This window comes from Ammospiza caudacuta, chromosome 11 (assembly GCF_027887145.1).
Source record: "Ammospiza caudacuta isolate bAmmCau1 chromosome 11, bAmmCau1.pri, whole genome shotgun sequence".
Taxonomy (NCBI): domain Eukaryota; kingdom Metazoa; phylum Chordata; class Aves; order Passeriformes; family Passerellidae; genus Ammospiza; species Ammospiza caudacuta.
In genome coordinates this window covers 4,910,969-4,933,434 of record NC_080603.1, presented here as the reverse complement: position 1 = coordinate 4,933,434, position 22,466 = coordinate 4,910,969, and the positions used below count along the sequence as shown (strand labels likewise).

General features: G+C 39.0%; 1 protein-coding gene across 6 annotated transcripts in view; it reads left to right on the top strand.

The window, feature by feature from the left end:
* The window catches only part of PER2 (period circadian regulator 2), a 49,336-nt gene extending 27,928 nt beyond the window's left edge, over positions 1-21,408 (top strand). For all 6 annotated transcript variants that reach the window (XM_058811839.1, XM_058811843.1, XM_058811838.1 and 3 more), the window contains 17 exons: positions 296-347; positions 1,636-1,778; positions 1,968-2,046; positions 6,340-6,446; positions 7,080-7,233; positions 7,410-7,518; positions 7,989-8,120; positions 9,272-9,368; positions 9,903-10,059; positions 10,142-10,269; positions 11,731-11,904; positions 12,163-12,423; positions 13,167-14,008; positions 15,515-15,701; positions 16,192-16,384; positions 17,934-18,084; positions 18,961-21,408. In XM_058811839.1, the coding sequence (XP_058667822.1) occupies positions 296-347; positions 1,636-1,778; positions 1,968-2,046; positions 6,340-6,446; positions 7,080-7,233; positions 7,410-7,518; positions 7,989-8,120; positions 9,272-9,368; positions 9,903-10,059; positions 10,142-10,269; positions 11,731-11,904; positions 12,163-12,423; positions 13,167-14,008; positions 15,515-15,701; positions 16,192-16,384; positions 17,934-18,084; positions 18,961-19,110 (3,116 nt within the window). In that variant the 3' untranslated portion in view covers positions 19,111-21,408. The remainder of the gene's footprint in view (positions 1-295; positions 348-1,635; positions 1,779-1,967; positions 2,047-6,339; positions 6,447-7,079; positions 7,234-7,409; positions 7,519-7,988; positions 8,121-9,271; positions 9,369-9,902; positions 10,060-10,141; positions 10,270-11,730; positions 11,905-12,162; positions 12,424-13,166; positions 14,009-15,514; positions 15,702-16,191; positions 16,385-17,933; positions 18,085-18,960) is intronic.
* Positions 21,409-22,466: the final 1,058 nt, after the last annotated feature.

The window sequence follows — 22,466 nt, the reverse complement described above, 5'->3', positions numbered from 1 at the left end:
TCATTGGTATAAAGTAAATATTGATAAGAGTAAGCAGCTCAAACTGGAGAGCTGTTTAGATATGTTTAAGAAACAGACTTGATAAACAAAGAGCTGTGATTCACATGCCAGCCTCAGAATCTGAGTGATGTTCAGATTGAGTTGCTTATGATGTACATTGTTTAACCAATACATATGGAGAGTTCAGGGAAAACTTAAACTTTAAAAAAATGTATTATCTAAGAAAAAGTTCTTACACTAAATATCATCTTCTAGTAATTTGTAACTTGTTATGAAATATGTTTAATATTTCTAGAGTCTTCCACCCAGGATTGCATGGAAGAGAAATCTTTCTTCTGTCGCATCAGGTAAGACAATATTGTAAAGCTTAGTGCTGTGTTATGAAACCAAGCATTACATAAGTATTTGACTTTTATAAGAACCATATGGTTTGAACATTTCATGCCTTTTCATAATGTGATTGTAAAGCAAAACATATGCACATCCTTGAGTTGATGAACTGTAGCAGCTACAGAGAAAACTGAATTGATTTCGGGAAGTTCCATCTTGGGAGTTAATCCCTGTGAGTATTGACCTTTGTGCCATAAAGGAAGGTGGTACAGCATCTCCTCCTGCTCTGGAAAGCCTTTGGGTCATGGAAATAGAACTGTTCAGCACCTGCCTCAGTCTCCTTCATTCTAAAAAACCGATGGCTCAGATTTATATCAGCTTTCCCCAGGAAGACACCCCAGGGTTACTTGACTTGTCTCTTTTGGCCTCTGGTTAACAGAGGACACAATCCTTTGGTTTGCTTTTCTTCCTTCTTTTCCTGCCCCAATCACTCTTCTTTAGTTTTGGGGGTTTTTTATTTATTTAGGAAAAGCTGGCAACTTAGTTCATGGTCTTTCTTGTGCACTTTGATTTCTTGATGCTTACTGCCTCTCTGGCAGCATTTCTGAAGCAAAAATAGTGGATCCAATTATTTAATTACTTCTGGAGTAAAAAAATACTTATTATTGAGGTATGAATATACTTGAAATGAATTGGAGGTAATGCTCCAGAGTGTTGCACTGGATGTGCTGTAGAAGTACTGCTGGTGTTACTGGAGATTTATTGTCCAATAAACACTGGTTTCAAAAGCTTTACTTTTATTTAGCTCTGCTGTTATAAACTTACTACAACTGATTCTTCTTTGTTCACTGTGTAAATGGTTGTTGTTTTCATTACTGTGTTTGCATTCTGGTTAAGCAAACATCTGTTATTAGATATTGAGTCTTCACTGCTTCTAAACTGGAATAAATATTGATTAAAAGATGACCTTTGTGTTAACTCAGGGGATATAGCAGTCTTCATAAAAAAGCCCTGTAAACTCATCTCTCTGAAGGAGAACAAAGTAATTTAATGTATTGTGTGAGCTGGTTTTCTGTCAGACTCCCATGTAATGCTGCTGCAGAATCTTTATGGAAGTTGGTATGCAAAGGATACCATCAGAATTAGGTTCTCTTCCACAAAAAAAAAAATAAACTAAGACCCTGGGTGCTATTTTAGTAGCTAACATGAAGTTCTTGTGTCATGAGGGAAATAGAATGCATAAATTAAAATTGTGTTCAGTGTAAGATGAATCTGTTGAAATAATTAACTCTCTTTAATTATTAGTGCGGGGAAGGAGCGGGAGAATGAGATTTGCTATCACCCATTCCGGATGACTCCCTACCTGATCAAAGTGCAAGACCCAGAAATAGCAGAAGACCAGCTCTGCTGTGTGTTGCTTGCAGAAAAAGTCCATTCTGGTTATGAAGGTAATCCTTGAGTGCTTGCTTTCCTAAAAGTAAGATGTGTTCAAGCTTTATTAAAATGAAAGAGAATTCTTTCTGTTCTCTGTCCTTGCTGCTTTCCTCTTTGCTCTTGGCCAGAATTTTGGACTGGCAGCTTGAAGTACTATATATGCAAAACCCCCAGTTGCTAATATGCTTTTATTTTTCTTTCAGCACCCAGAATTCCTCCTGACAAAAGGATTTTTACAACTACGCACACACCGACCTGTTTGTTTCAGGATGTAGATGAAAGGTAACTTAAAATTTTTTTTTAAATTTGCTCATGAGCAAACTATCCAATATCTTTGCAGGATTTAAGGTTTCTGTATGGGGTTAAAAATTATGCAACTACTGAAGGGTGTTTAACCTAAGAAAAGCACATCCCCCCATTTTCACTATGCATGAGAACACATTACACTGGTATTTAAGTGCCTGCTAACAACTTGTTTTTCCACTTTCCTTCCCTCTTGGGAAGTTCTGGACATAAATTCAGTCAATGAACCCATGTTCAAAAGAATTCCTGTGCTGCCAATTATTACCTGTATGAGACATTTAAGTGTGGATTTTTTTGTTTTTTAAGTTTGATTCAGCAAATATGCTGCTATTGCTCTCTGCTGGCCCAGGTACAACTAGAGGTACAGCTTTTGAATACAACATTAGATCTTCTAAAAAAAAATGTGTATAAAAACGATTCAAATTACACTGGCTGAAGGCTTCAAATTGCTTTGGCAGTCATAAAAGCTGGTTAGAGTAAGTATTTACATTCTAAATTAGAAAACAAAAATGCCACTTGTGATCTTAATGTATATACAAAGATTTAGGAACTAAGCTTTCATAGAATCGTTTAGGTTGCAAAAGACCTCTAAGATCATCAAGTCCAGCACTAAGCCCTGTCCCTAAATGCCTCATCTGCACATTTTTAAATACCTCTGGGGATGGTGACTGCACCCCTCCTCTGGGCAGCCTGTTCCTTGACAACCCTTTCCGTGAAGAAATGTTTCCTAATAGCCAATCTAAACCTGCCCTGAGGCTGTTTCCTCTTGTCCTGTCACTTATTCCCTGGGAGAATCAATTCTCTCACCCAGTTTGTTGTTGTCTGCAAACTGATGGAGTGTGCTCTCCATTCCCTTGGCCAGATCATGGATAAAGACCTTAAATACAATCCTGAGCCCTGGGGACTTGACTTGAAAAGAGAATTCACCTATTCCTGAGTTGAAAATACTGCCTTTCCCCTTCCTTTTCCACTTTCCTTGATGTTTTCTTTGTGATGGTTTCTGATATTTGCTCTGGATATGGCGCTTTGTTTTGATTTTTTTTTTCTCCTTAGCAAAACCCAAGTAAGCTGCAGTGGTAATATCTGACTGCTGAGATTCTCCTATTTGTTTTTAAGCAGTCTAAGAACGCTAAAATTTTCTTTGGAGGTTGAGATGGGGGGATGTCTTCAGACAGAGTAGGACCATAATTGACAATCTTGAGATTCTGTGGTATTTTTTCAGTGGAAATCTAGTTTCTAAAAAAATATTTCATTCGTGGCAAAATCCTTAAATGCAGCAGAAGAAAGAGGGATTGGAGAAAGGAGGTTATTGTGATGTTTGACTAAGATGGAGTCAAGGTGAAAAGAACTCTGCTTGACTTCTGAGACAGTTTTACCTGTAGAGATACAGATGATGTGGCTGAGTTGCTCTAGGACAGACAGTGAAATGCTGACACACTGTTTTTCCATGCTGTGGTTTATACAGTCCCTCTAAACAGCTCCAGTTGATAAAAGCACTTAATCCACTGTAGTTCTGTCTTCTTCATGGATTTTTCTGTCTCCTTCATTTCCAAGCTTCAAGGCAGCTGCAGAGTGGGTTTATCTTTACAGAGAGGCTGAGGGCACAGTGCAGAGCTTCTGTTCCTCTGTGCATGCACAGCTTAGTGATCTCCAGTAGTCATTTAACAGAAATGGCAAAACTGCTGAGTGGAGAGCCTTGCCCTTATTTATTCTTGGGCTTGAGTGGAGCAGTAAATCCTTCCTTGTGAATCCTATGGAAGCTTCTTTCCTGCTAGTTTGATGTTACCACTTGTTCTCAAATACCGTTTTCTAACACTTCCAGTGAGGGTTGATTGAAATTAGGACTTTGTGTCATTTATTTCCGTTCTTGTGATTGTGTAGTTGACTTTACTTTTAATTATTTAACTCCTGAGAGCATTGGCAGCCTGATAAATGTTTACCAAGATATGCATATGCAGTTTGTTACTCTTAAGCTCTCCAGGGTTTGGTGGAATACACAAAGCAAGAGATTCTTAAAGAAAGCAGAATCTTAATATTTGAAAATGTGCAACTTAGCACCTGCTGTTGACTGAGTGTTGTTCATAACATAACCCTGAAACCATTGCTTGACTTGCATAAAGTTAATTTCTGTAATCAGTACGTGTTGATGAGTTGGAAAAATGCATATTTGTCTGAACTCTGCAGGTCAATCTCTGCACAGAGTATGTTAAGTAAAAATAAATATTTTCTTTAAATTAAATGGATCATTCCTATATGTATTTGCCTTAATATATTTGATACTTCACACATTTAATGGGTGTAAGTTCATAGTGGAATGATCTTTGTAAATTAATTTAAAGCAGTTTCGTGTGTAACTTACAATAATAATATAAAGAAACTTCTTATTTATGTTTTTTGATACTTTAAATGTCATTCTATGAAACACAAACTAAACTTGGCAGCATCTCCTCATCAGCCATTCTTATGCCACACGTGTATTTGCATTCATAAAATTAATTTATTAACTAAACCTCTGAATTTTTATGAGTTATTCATTATGAGGAAGCATAATGATGCCAAGATGTCATTCTCAAATACAGCATTATGTGAGCACTGAAGGGCTGGTTGGAAGGGACTGCTGGAGGTCTTAGTTCTGTCCTTTTGCTTGAAATGAAACCTTGCCCAGTCTGGCTAAGGTCAGCTGTGGCCTTGTCTCAATAATGCCTGAAAACTTTCAGAGACAGAGATGACACAATCTGTATGGGAAACATCCTGTGTTGCACTGCTCTGTTAAAAACCTTTTCCTAACATGCAGCATCAGCTTTCCAGACTCCAGTCTGGGACCATTGCCTGTAATTTTATTGTCTGGCAACATCAAGAAAATTTAACTCCATTTTTGTAACTCCTCTTTCCAGCAGTGTGGGAAGTCCTGGATCGTCTTTTAGTTTCCTTTTCATCAGAGCAGGCAAGGCCAGCTCAGTCTCACATTCTAGATCCCTGACTGCCATAAAGCAGTGGCAAACAGGAGCAGTGCTGAACAAAACCTTCTTGTGGTGTTATTTGATGAAGCCCTGGCTGAAGTTGTTTGGAGTTGACTGAGATTTTAAAGTCCTCTAGCAGCACAACTTTTATCATGTGCTTTGAACTTGGCAGCACTTCTAAATGTCAATGTGTCAAAGTGATCTGGTTTGCTATGAGTCCCATGCCAGTTTCTGCTCTGTTGCTTTAGTTCATCTACAGGCTTTTAAGACTGATTATTAAACTAATTGCTTTGATAATAAGGCGTTAGTTGCTCTCCACTTTCCCCTCTCAGCCTCTTGTTTGATGTTTGATGTTTTGGGGAACTGATGTAATTCCAGTGGGTTGTTGGAAGTGCAGTGTTGAAGGCATTTGCTGCATAATGCTTTTGAGTTCCTGCCTGACACAGATCCCCTGTCTGGGGCTGAGTTCTTCATTAAAGCTGTTCAGATACCTCATATCTCCCTGCCCCTGGGCCTTTGGGGAAGATGTACAGCATTTTGTGCTTACAAGAGGACTTGCTGCCATTTGGCAACTTAAGCATCACTGAGTAGTGTTCACTTAGTACATTTTTTTTCCAAAGCACATTTTCAGTGGTTAACCTTCAGAGTCGTATTTGGGAACTTTCACTCTTTATCCTTAATACAAATGCTTGAAGTGATCAACAAAAATTGTTCTGTCGCATAAATTAGTTTTTCACGTCACTAGAAGTGGTCATGGATAACGTGCAGGAATTCAGAACCATTGCTTTTAATTCTCTAGTTAATAAGCCTGCTCCCTTGCAGCTCCTCTGAGCTGAACTCTTCACCTGCCTGTGAGAAAGTTGTCTTGAAAGTTGTCTTGCTGGTCAGCTCCCCTGGTGCTAGTTCAGCTGTGGTAATCCTGTGATCCTTAGCCATGGCTCCCAGCCAAGGGATTGGGCTACTATTTACCTTCATGAGAGTTTTACAAGATTAGACTTCATTAATGCTCTTTTAAAATTGGGGTAAGTATTTATCCTCTAAAGTGAGGCAGCAGAGAAAAGACAGAACTGCTGTAGCAGACTCCTTGATTTGGTCTAACCACCACCCCACAAAGAAACAAAGCCTCCCTTGCCCTAAGTGTATGGCTGTTGTTAACTTGGCACTGCTTTTTCACCAAATGTAAACTTAAAATTATTCATTCTCTTCACAGGAAAAGCATCAAAGAAAGCTTAAAATTAAAACATTTCAAACATGAACTGTACATTTATTCTGCTTGATTTTTATTAAGTTTTCTTTGTCTTTCTTTCTCCAGAGCAGTACCTCTGTTGGGATATCTACCTCAGGATTTAATAGGAACGCCAGTCTTGGTGCATCTTCACCCAAATGACAGACCCCTAATGCTAGCAATTCACAAAAAAAGTATGTACCCTCTTATTGTGGCAGAAATACACATTTTTTTCTTGAATTTAATTATAATGACTGCAAACACCTCAACAAGTAGTCGGAGAAACTTTTTTGTGACTTTGATTTTTTCCAGAAGTAAATACTGAATCTTTTACTGCACAACTTGATTCTTAATGCAAATCCATGAAAATGAGAAATGACTCAGTTTTGTACTTTCTAAGAAGCATATATATCTATTGTAAACAAATGGACTATAAATTAATATTTCATACATAAAAGTATGAAATGAATGAAAAAGTATAAAGAAAAGTATGAGAATGATGTGATAGAAGTTGTCATATTTTACATGTTACTCTTTCTTATTTCATGGAGAAGAGTTTGTAAAGCCACTTCTTCAGCCTTCTTTAGTTTGTTGTATTCTAAAGGTGATTTTCTTGACCATAGTCCAGTAAATTATGAAGATCTGCTTATTCTGGTAGCTCAGAATTTCTAAATGTATCAATGTACCCAGTATTTCTTCCCTCAAGTGTCATCTTCCTCCATAAAGAGGAAGTATATTGAATGTACAGTTCATTGCAAAATCCTGAATTGTTACGTGGAATTGTGCAAACTTTAATCTGAAATTTCTGTTTGATTCCTTCATTGCAGTTCTTCAGTATGGAGGGCAGCCTTTTGACTATTCACCAATCAGGTTTTGCACTAGGAATGGAGATTATATCACCATGGACACCAGCTGGTCCAGTTTCATCAACCCTTGGAGTCGAAAAGTTTCATTTATTATTGGCAGACACAAAGTTAGGACGTAAGTCGGGATATTTTTGTTTTTACTTCACTCAGGTTTGCGTAGAGATCCTTAAGATGAGGGAACAGAATAAGCATTAAATTCTGAGTAGGATATGGAGGTGGTAAATTGAAAGTGGTCTCTGTGGTTGAAACACTTGCATTTGCAATGAGCTGGTGTATGTTTGGTTTGTGCAGGGGTCCCTTAAATGAAGATGTCTTTGCTGCTCCCAACTACACAGAGGACAGGATCCTGCACCCCAGTGTCCAGGAGATCACAGAGCAGATCTACAGGCTGCTCCTGCAGGTACAGCAGGGGCTCTGCCCCTTCCTTCCCTGCTCACATCCTGCTGGGACAGCCTCTGTCTTGCTGTCACCTTGGCTGTAGCTGCTTCTATCTACTGGAGTTGTTGGCTGCAATCCTGGGAATTCCTTGCACTCATCATTACCACACAAGACTTACTGAAGTATGTTACAGCTCCAGTTGATATCTTAAGAATTTCGTGTACTTGTGGAGTCCTCCAGACAAACAAACAAAAGAAGACCAAAAAAAAATCCCAAAAAACAAAAAACCCCACCAAAAAACCCCACCCCAAAAAAACCCCAAAAAAACCAAAAAAATAAAACCACAGAAAAAAACCCCAAACAACAAAAAACCCAGCATAAAATAAAATAAAATTGCTTTTCCTGACATGGAATTACTGGTGTCCTGAGGTGGGTGTGTGTATACAGTACATACATACATGTATTTTTTTTTTTTTTATGTTGTTTTAACAGCCTGTACACAACAGTGGATCCAGTGGCTATGGGAGTCTGGGTAGCAATGGTTCACATGAGCACCTGATGAGTGTGGCATCCTCCAGTGACAGCACAGGAAATAATAATGAAGACACTCATAAGGATAAACCAGTAGGTTTCTGATTTTTCTCATTCAACTATGTGGCACAAAACAAAGTGGGGATTTTTACCTTTTAGAATAATGTTTTCAAATTAGAAATACGAGAAAGGATAAAGAAAATGCCATCTTTCTTTTTTTGTTTAATACAGAAAAACCCTTTTGTCTGAGGGAATAAGCATTTCTGATGTAAATGAAGCCTCAGGGTACTGAAGAACAGTGATAGACATGAAAGTCAGTTTAATAGAGAATTTAAACCTGTACAGTGTGTTCACTTAATCTAATGTCTGTTACATGTTATATGCTGTGTTTCTTGGAAAACCAGCCAGATATGTGAAAGCAGTTTCTTTTGGGAGGGGAAAGTCTGTAATTACTGTTTTCTCAAATGAAAGTAAGAAGATTAAATGCAGCAATACCTGCAGAACTAAGGGATAGCTAAACCCTGATCACTTTTAATGTTGCAAAAATACAGCATTTATATAGAATGAAATAAATTGAATGGAATAAAACAATTTTCTAGTTTGTGCTTAGAACTTTACTTCGCGTTTAATTCTGAAAGCCAAAAATTTTCCTTGATAAGTTGTATTGCTTGTAGGCTAATTCTCCCAAATCTGATTTGCGCTTCTGTGATCAGACTCTGCAGACTCCTGCTCTTGCCAAGGTGGTCACTTTCCTGGCTTTCAGTTCTTAAACACTGGTGGAGTAAGCAGATGAAGTCTCAGGATTTGTTATTTAACAGGGAAATGGATGCCTGGCATTCCTTCACTATTTCCACAGACAGTGAAGGCTGTTACAGTTCAGTTCTGTAACATCCTGTCAGTGCTTGGTTTGACTTCTAGGGTTTTTTACCAAGTGATAGGTTTAGTTTTTTCCTGCAGTCATCTTTGTAATGGATATTTTATATTTTCCTGTCCAAGTTATTCAAGCAGATTAAAAGAAACACAGAGTAATTGTTTGCAGGAAACATACTTTAAATTTCTTCCCTTCCCAACTCCAGATTTCTGCAGCTGCACAATAAAATTGTATATATACATATTTCTCCTGTGATCAAAGTAATTGCAAGATAGAGATTAACTGAGGTTAGATTTAGTCTACTGAGGAATCACTGTGCATGATGTTTTATGTCAAAATTTGGAAATAACTGTTCTTCCCAAACTTCTTTCAGGAGGTTTGTCAATATGCCCGTAAGGTCAAGAATAAAGGACAGCATATTTTCACTGACAGTAAAGCAAAACTGGACTACAAGAAAGAGTCTCTGGCAGGTAAGATATGATCAGTTCTTAGTCTCCTGTGCTGGTACCTTGGATAATATGGCAGCAGGACTTTTTTATAGTTGAGCTCTATTCAATGCATAAAGACAGCATTTTATCAATTCAGATTTTATTGTCCTGTGTCTCTCTACTGTGCCCAGGAAAATCCTGTGTTTGGCTGTATTGAATCAATAGTGGTGTAACGCAGTTAAGGCATGGCCTAAAGCTGTTGTCTTGAAATCATTTAAGTGGGCACTAGAGTTGTCCTCATCCTGAGTGTGTTTCAACCCTAATTGTATATATTTTCTTACAGCCATAGTGTCTATTCCCTTTGGATCCATATGCAATCTAATTAAACTTTATAACTCCAAGCACCCATAAGGACAGGAAAATGTTTACCTAATATTCATTTATTGATGCATTACAGTGGTTAATTTGTGACCTGCCAAACATGTAGAAATGAAAAACCTTTACTGCTGTTGCTTTTAGGGGAGTTTGTAAGGATTTAATGTCTTAATTGCATAGTAGCAGTATCTCTTTCCACAGAAAAACAGAATACTGTTGGTGGCCAGGTGAAAGGTGCAGGGGGAAAGGATACTGCAGGAGCAGTTGCTCCAAAAAATGTGACTACTGAAGAGTTGGCTTGGAAAGAACAACCTGTGTATTCCTATCAGCAGATCAGCTGTTTGGACAGTGTCATCAGGTGAGTAACCTGTGAGTAAATTACTCTTGACCTCTGCACACAGGACTAGTATGTCTAATATTGCTAAATCTTTGTATTTTAGGTACTTGGAGAGTTGTAATGTGCCTGGTACAGCAAAAAGAAAATGTGAGCCTTCAACTAGTGTTGCATCACTGAGTTCTGGAGTTCATGAACCAAAAGCAGCTGATAATTCTATCCAGCCTTTGGGAGGTAACTCTACATCACAGCTTTCTCATAGCTGAGTTGTGCTGGCAGGCAGTTGGATGCTACTTCTTTGCAGAATAATGACAAGTGTATCTTAGGCATGACCTCATAGCTTCTTTCTCAGGGTTTGATGTTGGTGATTTAACTTTTAGCATTAATACCTTCCTTACAATTAAAATACTGAGTAGTTGATGCATATCATATGCATATCTGAATTGTAGATGCAATAAACTTAATGTGTACTGTGCAAAATACAGTAGGATCTTGAGGTTCAGGACTTGAATCATTATGAAATGTAGGAAGTTTATTTCACAGTTAGGACTTGTAAGAGCAATCAGATGAAGAACCTAGCAGCTAATTAATTGCAACAAAAATACTCATCTTAGTTTTCTGCTTAAAAAAGAGGAACAAGAGAAGGTCAAATGCAGAATTGGAGTGTTCTGTGTTTTGTAAGATACTAGAACCCAGTGTTCATCCATTAAGACAAAAAGCTGGGGATTACTGAGGCAAGCTGTCTGAAAAGTCTGCTGCAGACAGAAACATTCAGTTCATTTTTTAGGCCTTAGATGTAGTATTTACATAGTCCCTTGTCTGGATGGGGAACTGAGTGAAGATTTGTAACTGGTTAATCCAAGGACTGTGAGATTGGTAAAGAACTGCATGCAAATGAGAGATTGGCTCATTCTACCTTGTCATTATATGAGGCTGAAGGCATAGTGTCCAGTGGAATTTCTCAAAAATTGGTTGTGGGAATGATCTTGGCTATTTGATGAGCTTCAAAAAGAAGTTCTAATGCAGCTTTTAGAATCAAATTAGAAGGTATCAGTAGACCAGGAGCAGAGTCCTCCAGCAGGGATTGAAATGCTGTAATTTGGAGTCTCTGTGGTTCTGGTGGGCAGGGGATGAGGTGGGTCACCAGCTCTTTGCTGAGACAGATGAAGTCACTAGTCAGGAAAAAGGCAAACTTTAGATCTTAAATATGTGTTATGGAAGTATTCCTATGAGAGCAGGAATGTTTTAATGCTGTTTTGTGAGGCACTGCTCTGACCTCTGCTGGATTACTGCGTGTAGCTTTCAGGGGAGAGAATTTTAAGTAGCTGCATGCTCAAAACAAAGCTCTTACAGTAACCAGCTAATGAAAGAAATCAGTGTACAACCCTGTGGGAGCCCAACTTACTCAGGCTGAAAGAGGGTAGACATTTTCTTCCAAAATTGTGCCATGAAAGACCAGAGAAAGAGCAAAATATCCCTTATTGAAAAGGTTTGGTTTGGCTGTATGTATAGGCTTAGAGGATTGTATTTGTTGCTCCACAGTCATTCTATTCCTGGAATGTATAAAGTAAAAAGTTCACTTTTTTGTCTTGTCAAGCACACTTTGGCCTTTACTGCTTTGCAGCCCTAGCAGCATGTAACTTGAATTTGCTCTTGTTTATGTTCAGTAAGCTGCAGCTTTATTTCTTTTAACAGATCCTGCTGTGTTGAAGGCATCTGGTAAATCGAGTGGTCCCCCAGTGGTTGGTGCTCACTTAACATCTTTGGCTTTACCTGGCAAGCCTGAAAGTGTTGTGTCCCTCACCAGTCAGTGCAGCTACAGCAGCACCATTGTTCATGTTGGAGACAAAAAAACACAACCTGAATTAGGTAGGATTTTGCTAATATTTTTTTCTTCAAGATGACAAGTGCTAGCAAGTTCAAATTTCAGACATGTGAACAACTGATGTCTGCTCATGATTTAGATTTTCTTCTAGCCAAGGTGGCCTTAGGAAATAGAATAAATAGGGATGGAATGTGTAATCTTAAACTTGCAGCAAAATTATTACAGAATTGTAATACCTTAAAAATGCATAAACCAGGGTTTTCTTTGCTTCATCTTGAGTGTTTTGCCTTCTGTTCCTGTAGAAATGATAGAAGATGGTCCAAGTGGAGCAGAAATCATAGATGGCCAACTTCTTGCTCCTCCATCCAGCTCAGCACACATAAATCAAGAGAAGGAGCCATTTAAAAAACTGGGACTTACAAAGGAAGTGCTTGCAGTGCATACACAAAAAGAGGAGCAGAGCTTCTTGAACAAATTCAAAGAAATAAAGAGATTTAATATTTTTCAATCACACTGCAATTACTACTTACAAGATAAGCCAAAAGGACGGCCTGCTGAACGTGGTATGGCAGTAGTTTTCACCATAAAACTTGTATTTATATAGAAAATAAATCCTGTTGGGAGAGCATTTCTATTTTTAGTGGTTTTGTGGGGCCAGTGTGTACAGTGACAGTTGCATGCTATTTTCAAAACTGGCAGAAAAATGTTCTGACAAATCTTGCTCAAAGATTAAAGTGGAATATTGCTTTTAGTGTCACAATGGACATTTTAGTAACTCATATTTTGATTTTTGTCTGTTCTCTATACGATTACTGTCATGCATCTACTCTCAGGGGACAAAAAAACCTTCTTTAGAATGTTTGCTTTACTGTATCTGTGCTTGTATTCCCTTGCTTTTCTTTTCCTTCTGTCTTGCCATCTGTGTTTTGTTCAGATTTGTGGTTTTGTTTTGTTTTCAGCTCCTTTGTTTCCCAGTTTTCCCCATTCCACTGTTGTGTAATTGGTGAGACAATCTGATAATTGTTGCCTTTAAGGTAATACTGTGATCAGCAGGATGGAAATGGCAGAGACTAGCAGTAGTGGTGAGATTGTTTTGTTTATTAGGCCTGGGAGCTCTGGATGGCATTTTCAGAAGTGCTTGATATGATCTTTGTTCTCATTTGGGTAGTGACTTGACTTGGAACAGAAATCAGACACTGCTAAGCATTTTTTTCAGATTTTTATCTTAATTTTTTAATTTAAATAGTTATAAAGCTGCTGTATAGCTGCATTCTTACAACCTTTCTTACACCTTCTCCTTTTGCAGGTGGCCGTGGACAGAGAAACGCCACGTCAGGAACGGATCAGCCGTGGAAGAAGAGTGGGAAGAACAGGAAATCCAAGCGCATCAAACCGCAGGAATCCTCAGACAGCACAACTTCTGGGGCTAAATTCCCCCACCGCTTCCCCCTGCAAGGGTTAAATGCCACAGCCTGGTCACCATCAGAGACGTCCCAGGCCAGCTACTCAGCAGTGTCCTTCCCCACTGTCATGCCTGCCTATTCCCTTCCCGTTTTCCCAGCAGCAGGGACGGTGCCACCGGCTCCTGAAACGTCACTCTCTGGTTTCAATCACTTGCCAGACTCTGCAAACACTTGTCCTGTGGGGCCATCCCAGTTCTCTGCACCCTTCATGACCCCTGTGGTGGCTCTGGTGCTCCCCAACTACATGTACCCGGAGATGAACAATAACTTACCTCAAACGCTTTACCCCGGCCAGCCCAACTTCCCTGGCCATGCCACCTTCTCCTCGCAGCCAGTGTTCCCAGCACAGCCCCCCTTTGCCACAGGCAGCCCCTTCCCACAGCAGGCGTTTTTCCCAGCACAGCCATTCCAGTACAACCCCCCAGCAGAGCCCGAGAGGGCTCCTGAGCCCCGCCAGGACCTCTCCCGTTCCTGCACTCCGCAGTCGCCTCCTCCTCAGGACCAGGCTTCACCCCCACTCTTCCAGTCCAGGTGCAGCTCTCCCCTGAACCTCCTGCAGCTGGAGGAAACCACAAAGACTGCAGAGAGCGGGGCTGCAGCAGGGTTACACGGAGCTCTGGCTGAGGAGGGAGCCATGGGCAACATCAGCACAGCAGACAACGGCAGCGGGAAGGAATCCTTACCTGTGAGTCTGGGTCACACTCCTTCTCCTGCCTCTGCTGCATCATTTCCAGTCCTTTCCCTTCCAGGGCAACTTGGTAATAATAGACAGAAGTTATATAATGCTTGGAGCATTACAATTGTTATGGTAAATTCACAGTTGTAGTTGGTAAATTCAAACTTGAGCAAACCGAACAAAACGTTAAGTCCAAACATTAGAATATCCTCAACCTTGAAAAATTAAATCTACCTCATCATTCTTCTAAACTTACACTAGGAAGCTTTGAAATGTACCCTGAAAGAGTTTTGTTCCATTTCATTGAAGAAAATAAGAATATGGATAAGCCCATTGAAAACCACTGAAATAAACTAGCACTTTATTTTTAGCAAAAATGTTTGTGCTAGTGAATTTGTGTGCATGGGAAAAACAATCTGTAAGTGGTCTGAAAGAAGCTGATTTAAATTAAAACCACATCTGTGTTTACAAACAACTAACCAAAGTAAATGAAGAATTCATCATTTCTTGCAGACCGTAACTTCATTTTTGTTTTGTTTGTTGCACTGAAACTGTGCTGAGCTATTTGGTAACTTCAAGGGGCTTTTTATTTTGTGGCTCATTTCAGTTTGATAAATCAGTCTAACAAACAAATTGAGCTGGAGTGATATGTCTGTAAAGGTTTCCATGGTAGAAATATGTAAACTATTATTTGTGCTTTCTAAAGGCACCATAAGAATATCATTATAAATGCTGATGGGATGGAGCAGCAGCCTATATTTTTCTTGGCTGCCTCCTTCCATTATTCAGGAATGTGTTCAGGGTAAAGTCAGTTCTTTCCATTATTACATGTTTTGCTAAGTTCTCTCAGCTTTAATTGCTCATATTCAATATTGAAACTACTTTGCAGACAAGTTTTGATTCAGTTAAAAATTAATGCAAGTGAACAGGAAATACATTTCTTACATTCTTATGAAACTTTATTATTAATTTTTTGAAGAGAAATTCAATTGGTCTCACTGAAGGACCCCCGTCTGCCTGTCACTCCATTCATTATTCCTTCACATATGTTATTGGTCTTTGAATAATCGTGTCAACATTGGAATATGAAGTGAAATGGATTTATTACTAATCATTCACGTGGTTAGTAATACAGCTATTACATTTAGTAATAAATGGATTAATAAATGAAGCCTGTCTCATATGCCCTTCTCATAGCAGTTGATCCCATCCTCTTTGTTTGTCTCCTCTAGTTTTGAATGTAGGATTTTTTTTTCCTAAGAGAAATGTTGAGCTAATTTTGTAAGATGGTCTTGGGTTAAAATACATGGTGATGTGTAAGTATAGAGAAGTGCTCACAACTTTGTGACCTTTTATTTAAATGGACACTGCAAAACTATGAACTGTTTATTACCTTGAAGCATAATTTCTGAGAATATACTAATTTAAAGTAACAAAGCTATTACATTTAGTAATAAATAGCTTCGATTTTTGGTGTTTGGGCTTTTTAATTTTATTTTTTCTCCTTATCACTAGGCTGAATCTCCAATGGATGCTCAAAACAGCGATGAGCTCTCCATGTCCAGTGTCCTGCTTGACATTTTGCTGCAGGAGGATGCCTGCTCAGGCACTGGCTCAGCCTCCTCAGGGAGTGGTGTGTCTGCAGCTGCTGAGTCCCTGGGCTCTGGGTCCAATGGCTGTGGCATGTCAGGGAGCAGAACAGGTAACTCAGGCAGCCCCAGCCCAACTGGCATTGCTGAGCAGTTTGAGGTATTGCAAACACTGTGAACAGCAAGTGAAAAGCTTTATCTTCACTCCTGTTGCATGGTTTAGTCTTGATTTCTTTCTTACTGCATTGTACAAATGTTTTTCAATTGTGTTTGATTTACAGAATAAAACCTTTTCTAAGTGTGTGTAAAACAGGCATTAAGATATGCAGGTATAAAGGAATAATAAAAAGACCATACTCCTTCTTAAATTAAAGTTAGCTGATTATTCTGTTGAAAATTACTAGAGATTTTATTTAAGAATTTGAGTTTTTAGAAGATTAATGCAGTTACTCAAGGGTGGAAATACTCTTTGTTTAAAAAAATAACTAGAATAGTGGTTGTATTTACACATTTAGTTCTCTTTAATCTTCTCTACAGTAAAAAACATTCAGATAATCCATGTATTGGCCAATTTATAATGAAATGTTAAATCTCTGTTTACAGGTAGCAGTGAAACTAGTCACACCAGCAAATACTTTGGCAGCATTGATTCCTCAGAGAATCACCATAAAACCAAAATGAAGACAGAAATGGAGGAAAGTGAGCACTTCATCAAGTATGTGCTCCAGGATCCCATCTGGCTGCTGATGGCCAACACAGATGACACAGTGATGATGACTTACCAGATCCCCTCCAGGTAATGCCACTGGCACAGCCCCTCACACATCCTGGGTTCAGGGGAAGCAGAATGTTCAGGAGGAAAGATGTATAAGAATCTCTATCTCTGCAGAAATAAACTGGTTTTCATGTTTAGCTCAGTGCCAGGAAAAATTCTTGCTTCCTTTATGTGTTTTGTACACCACACAAGAACTTCTCCAGAAGGAGAAATTGTTTAATTAGGTTTAGCTGTATTTTTAGGTCAATTTCCTGAGTTGAAATGAGCTGTGTGTATTTTTTGGAAGCTGTTCCATGGTTAGTGATTTGTTCCTGCTTGCCCAGAAGCCCCTGGTGAATGTGCTGAGATCTGGACATGGTCTGGCTGGAAGATCTCCAGTCCTTGGCTCTTGTCCTTGAGGTGCCACATTCACTGGAATGCTGCTCTTGGATTTATGGATTTTTTTCTGGGTTGTTAACTTCATGTGTTCATTCTGCTCCATAAATTAGGACAAGGAAGTAGAAGGTAAAAATCACAAGGCTTCTCATCAATTAAACTTATTTTAAAAAATAAAAAACTCACTACTTCAGTAGCAAAGGGCAGTTATAGGGGAAGAAGGGGTGACAAGTCTGGATTGCTTTTTTCAACCTACTTGTTTATATTTCTTGGGAGCAGTGAAGTGTTCTGAGAAGTTTCAGTAAAGACAAGCCTTTGAAAGGGCAGGTAAACAAGCTTTCAAAATACAGAAGCACAGGCATGATGGGGAAAGTAAAGAATACATTGTAAGAACTTTAGTGGGTTTTTTTTTCCTAGTTTTAAAAATACTTTGACATTTCTCAGTTTTTATAGTCTGAAGTGTTGCCAGCCACAGGTGGGAATTCCAGTAGCCTATAAAAGCAGCAAAGCCTGCCAGAGAGCAGGAAATTTGGTAAGAAGAGTGAAGCTTATTGTCAGAGCGTGGTGCCCAAGAAGTGAAGTGTAAATCCAACCTGCTCTTAGCTATCCTGTAAAGAAAAGAAATCATTTTGGGTTTCTTGGAGCTTGCTTTCTATGGTTTTCTTTTATAGAGGGATACAGCTTGTAAATTTGCTGTGGGATGGGTTTTTGTAGGTTTGGATGGGTGGTAGGGCATTTGGAGGGAGAGGGAATTTTGGCTGCTGAAACAGAGCTGTTTCCTAAAGTTTATTCATTCTTGGTGACCTTCTTTAACACATCTTACCCCTTCTGCTTTATCTCCTGTGCATTGAGGGTCTGCTCTGGGCTCTCCTCCCACTGGAGGGGCTTGGCCCTGCAGCAGCACCGAGGGAAACTGGAGCTGTGCTGGTTTCACTGGTGCTGCTGTCTGAATTGCTCTAAGAAAACTGTTCCCACTGATGGGATTTGAAAAGACAGTGAGGCAGCAGAGATGTCTGCAAATGCAGTGAGCAGCTGGAGTTATCACATTTCATTTTCTTCCCATATAACATTTCTAAGCATAACGTTCTGGAACAAAAATAGTCTTTAAAAATGTTAGTATTTGACTGTGTGACCTCACGTAGGCATGAAGCCCAGAAACTGATGAAGCTCAATTTCTAAATATGTTTTATTTTAGGGATTTGGAAACAGTTTTAAAGGAAGATAAGCAGAAATTAAAGCAAATGCAGAAACTACAGCCAAAATTTACAGAAGAACAAAAAAGAGAGCTTATTGAAGTTCATCCATGGATCCAGCAAGGTGGACTGCCAAAAACTGTTGCTAATTCTGTAAGTTTAGTGGGTTAATTACTTTTGCATGTATAATAGTGCTTAAATTATTAGCTGCCTATGTTAGACTCTTCCTTTCCTGTTGCTATGAAAGCTTGGTCAATTATGCATAGGGGAAAAAAAGAAATTTAAACTTCCATGCAGTGGTTTCTAGCTTGATTTAATTTAGCATAAATCTCCTTTCCGCTGGAGGAAATTAAAGTACTGGTGAATACAGTACAAGAAATTTCCTTCCTCTTTCTGAATTTCCTTGTCTGTGTTTGAAATGCTTTAGCAACACAGCAGAAACTTCACTACATAAAAATCTCTATGTGCAGAATGAATGGCAGTATACTGATCCTTTTTTCTATCAGACTTCTCAATCAGGAGTATGATTCCTTTAAGTACTTTAATGGCTTGAAAGGGAAAAGAAAACCCCAACAGAACAAAGCATCCATGCAGTTTTATTTGTTATCTGTGTATTTTGCTTATTCATGCACAAATACCTTTTGCATTTTCTTTTCCCTAAGCTTTCTATCATTTGTGGCCTTTTTTGCACGAAAGCTGTCAAACAGAGAGGCTCTGTTTGCACGTGAGTGTTTCAAAAGTCATTGTGAAGGAATTGCAGTGGAATCCTAATTGAGGAGGTGCTAATGTCACTGCAGCACCCACCTTGTGGCACAGCTGCTTCCAGTTGTGTTCTCAAGTTCTTGCATTGATTTATTGCACTTTATAAAACCATGGTGTGTGGAAAAGTTGTGGAGTAAAATACATCTGGTAGCTACAGCACAGGTGGAAAGGTTCTCTTGGAATCAAGGATTGCATGCAGGTGAACTGGTGCTTGGAAAAGCTTTTTTAGTTTTACTTATGAATGCTTCTATTCTTTTTTCTTTTTAGGAATGTATTTTTTGTGAGGACAATATACAGAGCAATTTTTATACATCATATGATGAAGAAATCCATGAAATGGACCTTAATGAAATGATTGAAGATAGTGGAGACAACAACTTGGTTTCCCTGAATCAAGTCAGTGAAGAACAAACATAGCCTTTGAGCCTGTTGTTTTGAAAATTGCTTCAAAACGACAGTGAAGGATCCACAGAGGTTTTAATCTTTTTATCCAGCTGGATGAATGCAGTTCAAAAAAGCAAATGTGTTTTTCTTGCTCTAGAAGAGTCATTTGTGAATGAATCTCTTTTTAAATGGTGGCAATCTCTTCCCAGTAAGGACATTGTTGAAGATGGTATAGCTTTTCTTTAAAAGACTCATTTTGCACTTACATGCCTCAAGTATTTCTTTATAAACTATAGAAACTTTCATTGATGCCTACTGTTTTTGTAGAGTGGGTTAAGAAGTGCTGCAAATCTCCTCACGTACATACGGTTCTTGAAAAATCTCCTTTTGGTGATGGTTCAGCATTATCAGTTGTTGAGCAGTTCTGCTTAGTGGCTCTTTAGCGTTGTTCTTAATATTTGAAGTGGTCCAGCATAGTAGAAGAAATAACCTTCAAGGAAATCAATTCACACTTGCCCTTCTCATAGCAGTTGATCCCATCCTCTTTGTTTGTCTCCTCTAGTTTTGAATGTAGGAACTTCTTTTGTCTAAGAGGAATGTTGAGCTGATTTTCTATGATGGTCTGGTATTAAAGTTTATGTTGATGTCTAAGTACAGAGGACTGCAGACAACTTTGTAGCCTTTTATGTAAATGGACACTGCAAAACTATGAACTGTTATTACCTTGAAGCATAATTTCTGAGAAATTTTTACTCAAGAAATCCTTATGCTTAAAGATTTAAAAAACTTAAGACCACAGAGGATGAGTGGCCATGCTCCAGTGGCTGTTAGACAGACCTTGGGGTAACTCTCACCTGACTGCTACTTGTTCTGTCAGGAGGTTGGCCATCAGTTCTTCCAATGTGGCTAAACAAACATCAAATTTCTATGTGGCAAGACAGAATTAGATGTGTCTTGTCATTTGAAGATAGTTCTTATAAAAAAGAAGTGATTTTGAGAATAGTGTTGACCGACTCTATTTGATTTCCAGAATCTCAAATTTAGCGTGGCTGGAATCCTTTGCTGTCGAAAATTTCATTTTAATGCCTCTGAGATTGTATTGACTTGAATGTGTGTTCTTTATGTTCCTGTGCTCTTTATGTCTGTTGGATGTGGGAAGAGAACATGAGAGAAAACTGTTAATGTGTTGGTTAGTTAAAGGACTGATTTAGTCCTTTAAAGCAGTTTAGTTGCTACATTGCCAGATGTCAGCTGTAAGTCTTGGGGTGGAAAATGACGAAAGTTAATTCAATTAACTTCAATATGTTTGTCTTAAAATACTTTTCATGGGAAGCATTTCCTTTTTTAGTAGGATAACATTTCTATTCACTGAAATGTAAGGTTATTTGCATTCTATACAAATACTTCTCTTTCTATACAGGGAGGATGTGAAGTTACATCTGGCACCAAAAACATGCAAAAGTGACTGGTATTGGCTTAGCATAAGAAATAATTTGTTTCAAGTAATTAGTTATTAATTGGAAAATTTGCACTGGAGACAGGTTCTGCAGGTAGCAAAGTGTGTCAGCTTGTGAAACAAGCAGAATCACAATTTTAAAGAATGAGTAAGTATTTAAATGTAGTGTGAAACACTGCCCAGCAGGATCTGATGCCTGTCTTTAACAGCTCAGCAAGGTCAAACGTAAATATTTGTAAATACAAAGTGAATGAGAAATTTTCCAGTGTTGATGTTCACGTCCGCTGTATTAATGTTTTAATCATCAATGGAACAGTGCAGCTATACCAGCATAGTAAATATATTTCATTTTTACATGGAGACACAAACATGGACCAGGGTTTGGGAAAAATGAAAGCTTTATATAAAAGGAGTGCATCATCATTATACAAATAATTTTCAAAGACTTCTCAACCACTTTGAACTTCTTTGCTTTAGCATGGTTTCTTTTTTCCCCACGTCTTTTTTATTTGTCCTCATTTCTTTTATTATTTTTTTTCAATGACCATCTTGTAACCATAACTTAGTGAAAGGAAGAGAAAAGTATATTTAGAGCATTTTGTGGATGTGCTTACTTATGGACTTAATCTTGCATCCTTAAAGTGTTTGCATTTACAGGGTGGTATTAAAATATTTTCCTGTAACTTTAAATCTACATGCCTCCATTTATAGATAAGATTCTGAAGCTGTAATTTTTCCAAACTGTTGTAAGATGATTTATTTGTGATGACATTTTGTCAACATGTCAACAATGTTTTCTGTACACTGTGCAATATATTTTGGTTTTGCCACTTGTGACTAATTTTTATGACTTTGCTTTTTAGAAAACTGGTAAATAAAACAGATATATTTTTAGTTGCCTTTTTGTTCCTTGAGGCTTCTACTCCAACTAAGAAGTCAGAATATGTGCTTTACTGATGGTGTGTGATGGTATTTCAGACTGCAGAGCTTGCTGTGATGTTAGCTCTGCCTTCCTGTCCTCGAGTAAAACTTCTGCCACCTTTTCTGAGTTTAGTGGTCACATGGAAGATTGAATCTTTATCTTGAGGAGTTGTTCTGAGATCATGTGCCAGTGTCCTGGAAGAGCACGTGCAGCTGGGCTCTGTGTTGTTCAGATCTGCCACAAGACCCCTCTGGTGCTTTTTGCTTTGTTGAGTGTCAGCTGCAGCCCCTGAGCTTTTCCAGGCACAGAGAACTCCAGTCATGCCCCTGGGATTTGCTCTGTGCAGTGATTTTCTGTCTTCTCTCAAGGTGTGAGGGGTTCTCTTTGAAGGCTGCTGAACTTCCCAAGCTGCAGCGCTGCCCTGTCCATGTTCCCTTCAGCGCTGAGTGAGCAGTGCTGAGCTCAGGGCTGGGACTCCTGCTCAGCAGGGACTCAGGTTTGAGACCTTCATTAATTCTTCTTCTCCATGGCTGTGTTGTGAGAGGTTTGGGGAATTCTTTAAATGGAACAAGCTAGTTTGGTCATAAAGGCCCCAGATCCTTCTGCAAGCTGCACAGCCAGGGTGTTTGTACCACAGAACAGCTCAGCACACAGGAATTGCCTTCACACCAAGGGTACAGTGGTGGTGTTGTGCCCTGAATTGCCAGGAGCTGCATTTTAAAACATGCCTCTTGAACACATTACCCAAGGCTCTTTGCAATCCTCTGAATTAAGCCTAAATTTGTGTGCAGTTCTGTGTCTGTCTGAAAACACTTCTGTCCTAAAGCACCCTCGTTCCTTGCTCAGGTCAGAGAGCAGAGATGGGTTGGTGGAGCTCTGAGAGAGCTCCAGATCTGAGTGTCACCCACCTGAACCACAGTGTCACCCATCTGTGCCACTCCAGAGGTGCTGGCATTGTGAGAACTTGCTGGGAGGCAAGCTCTGGTAACTGGTAATAAGAACCTTGGGAGC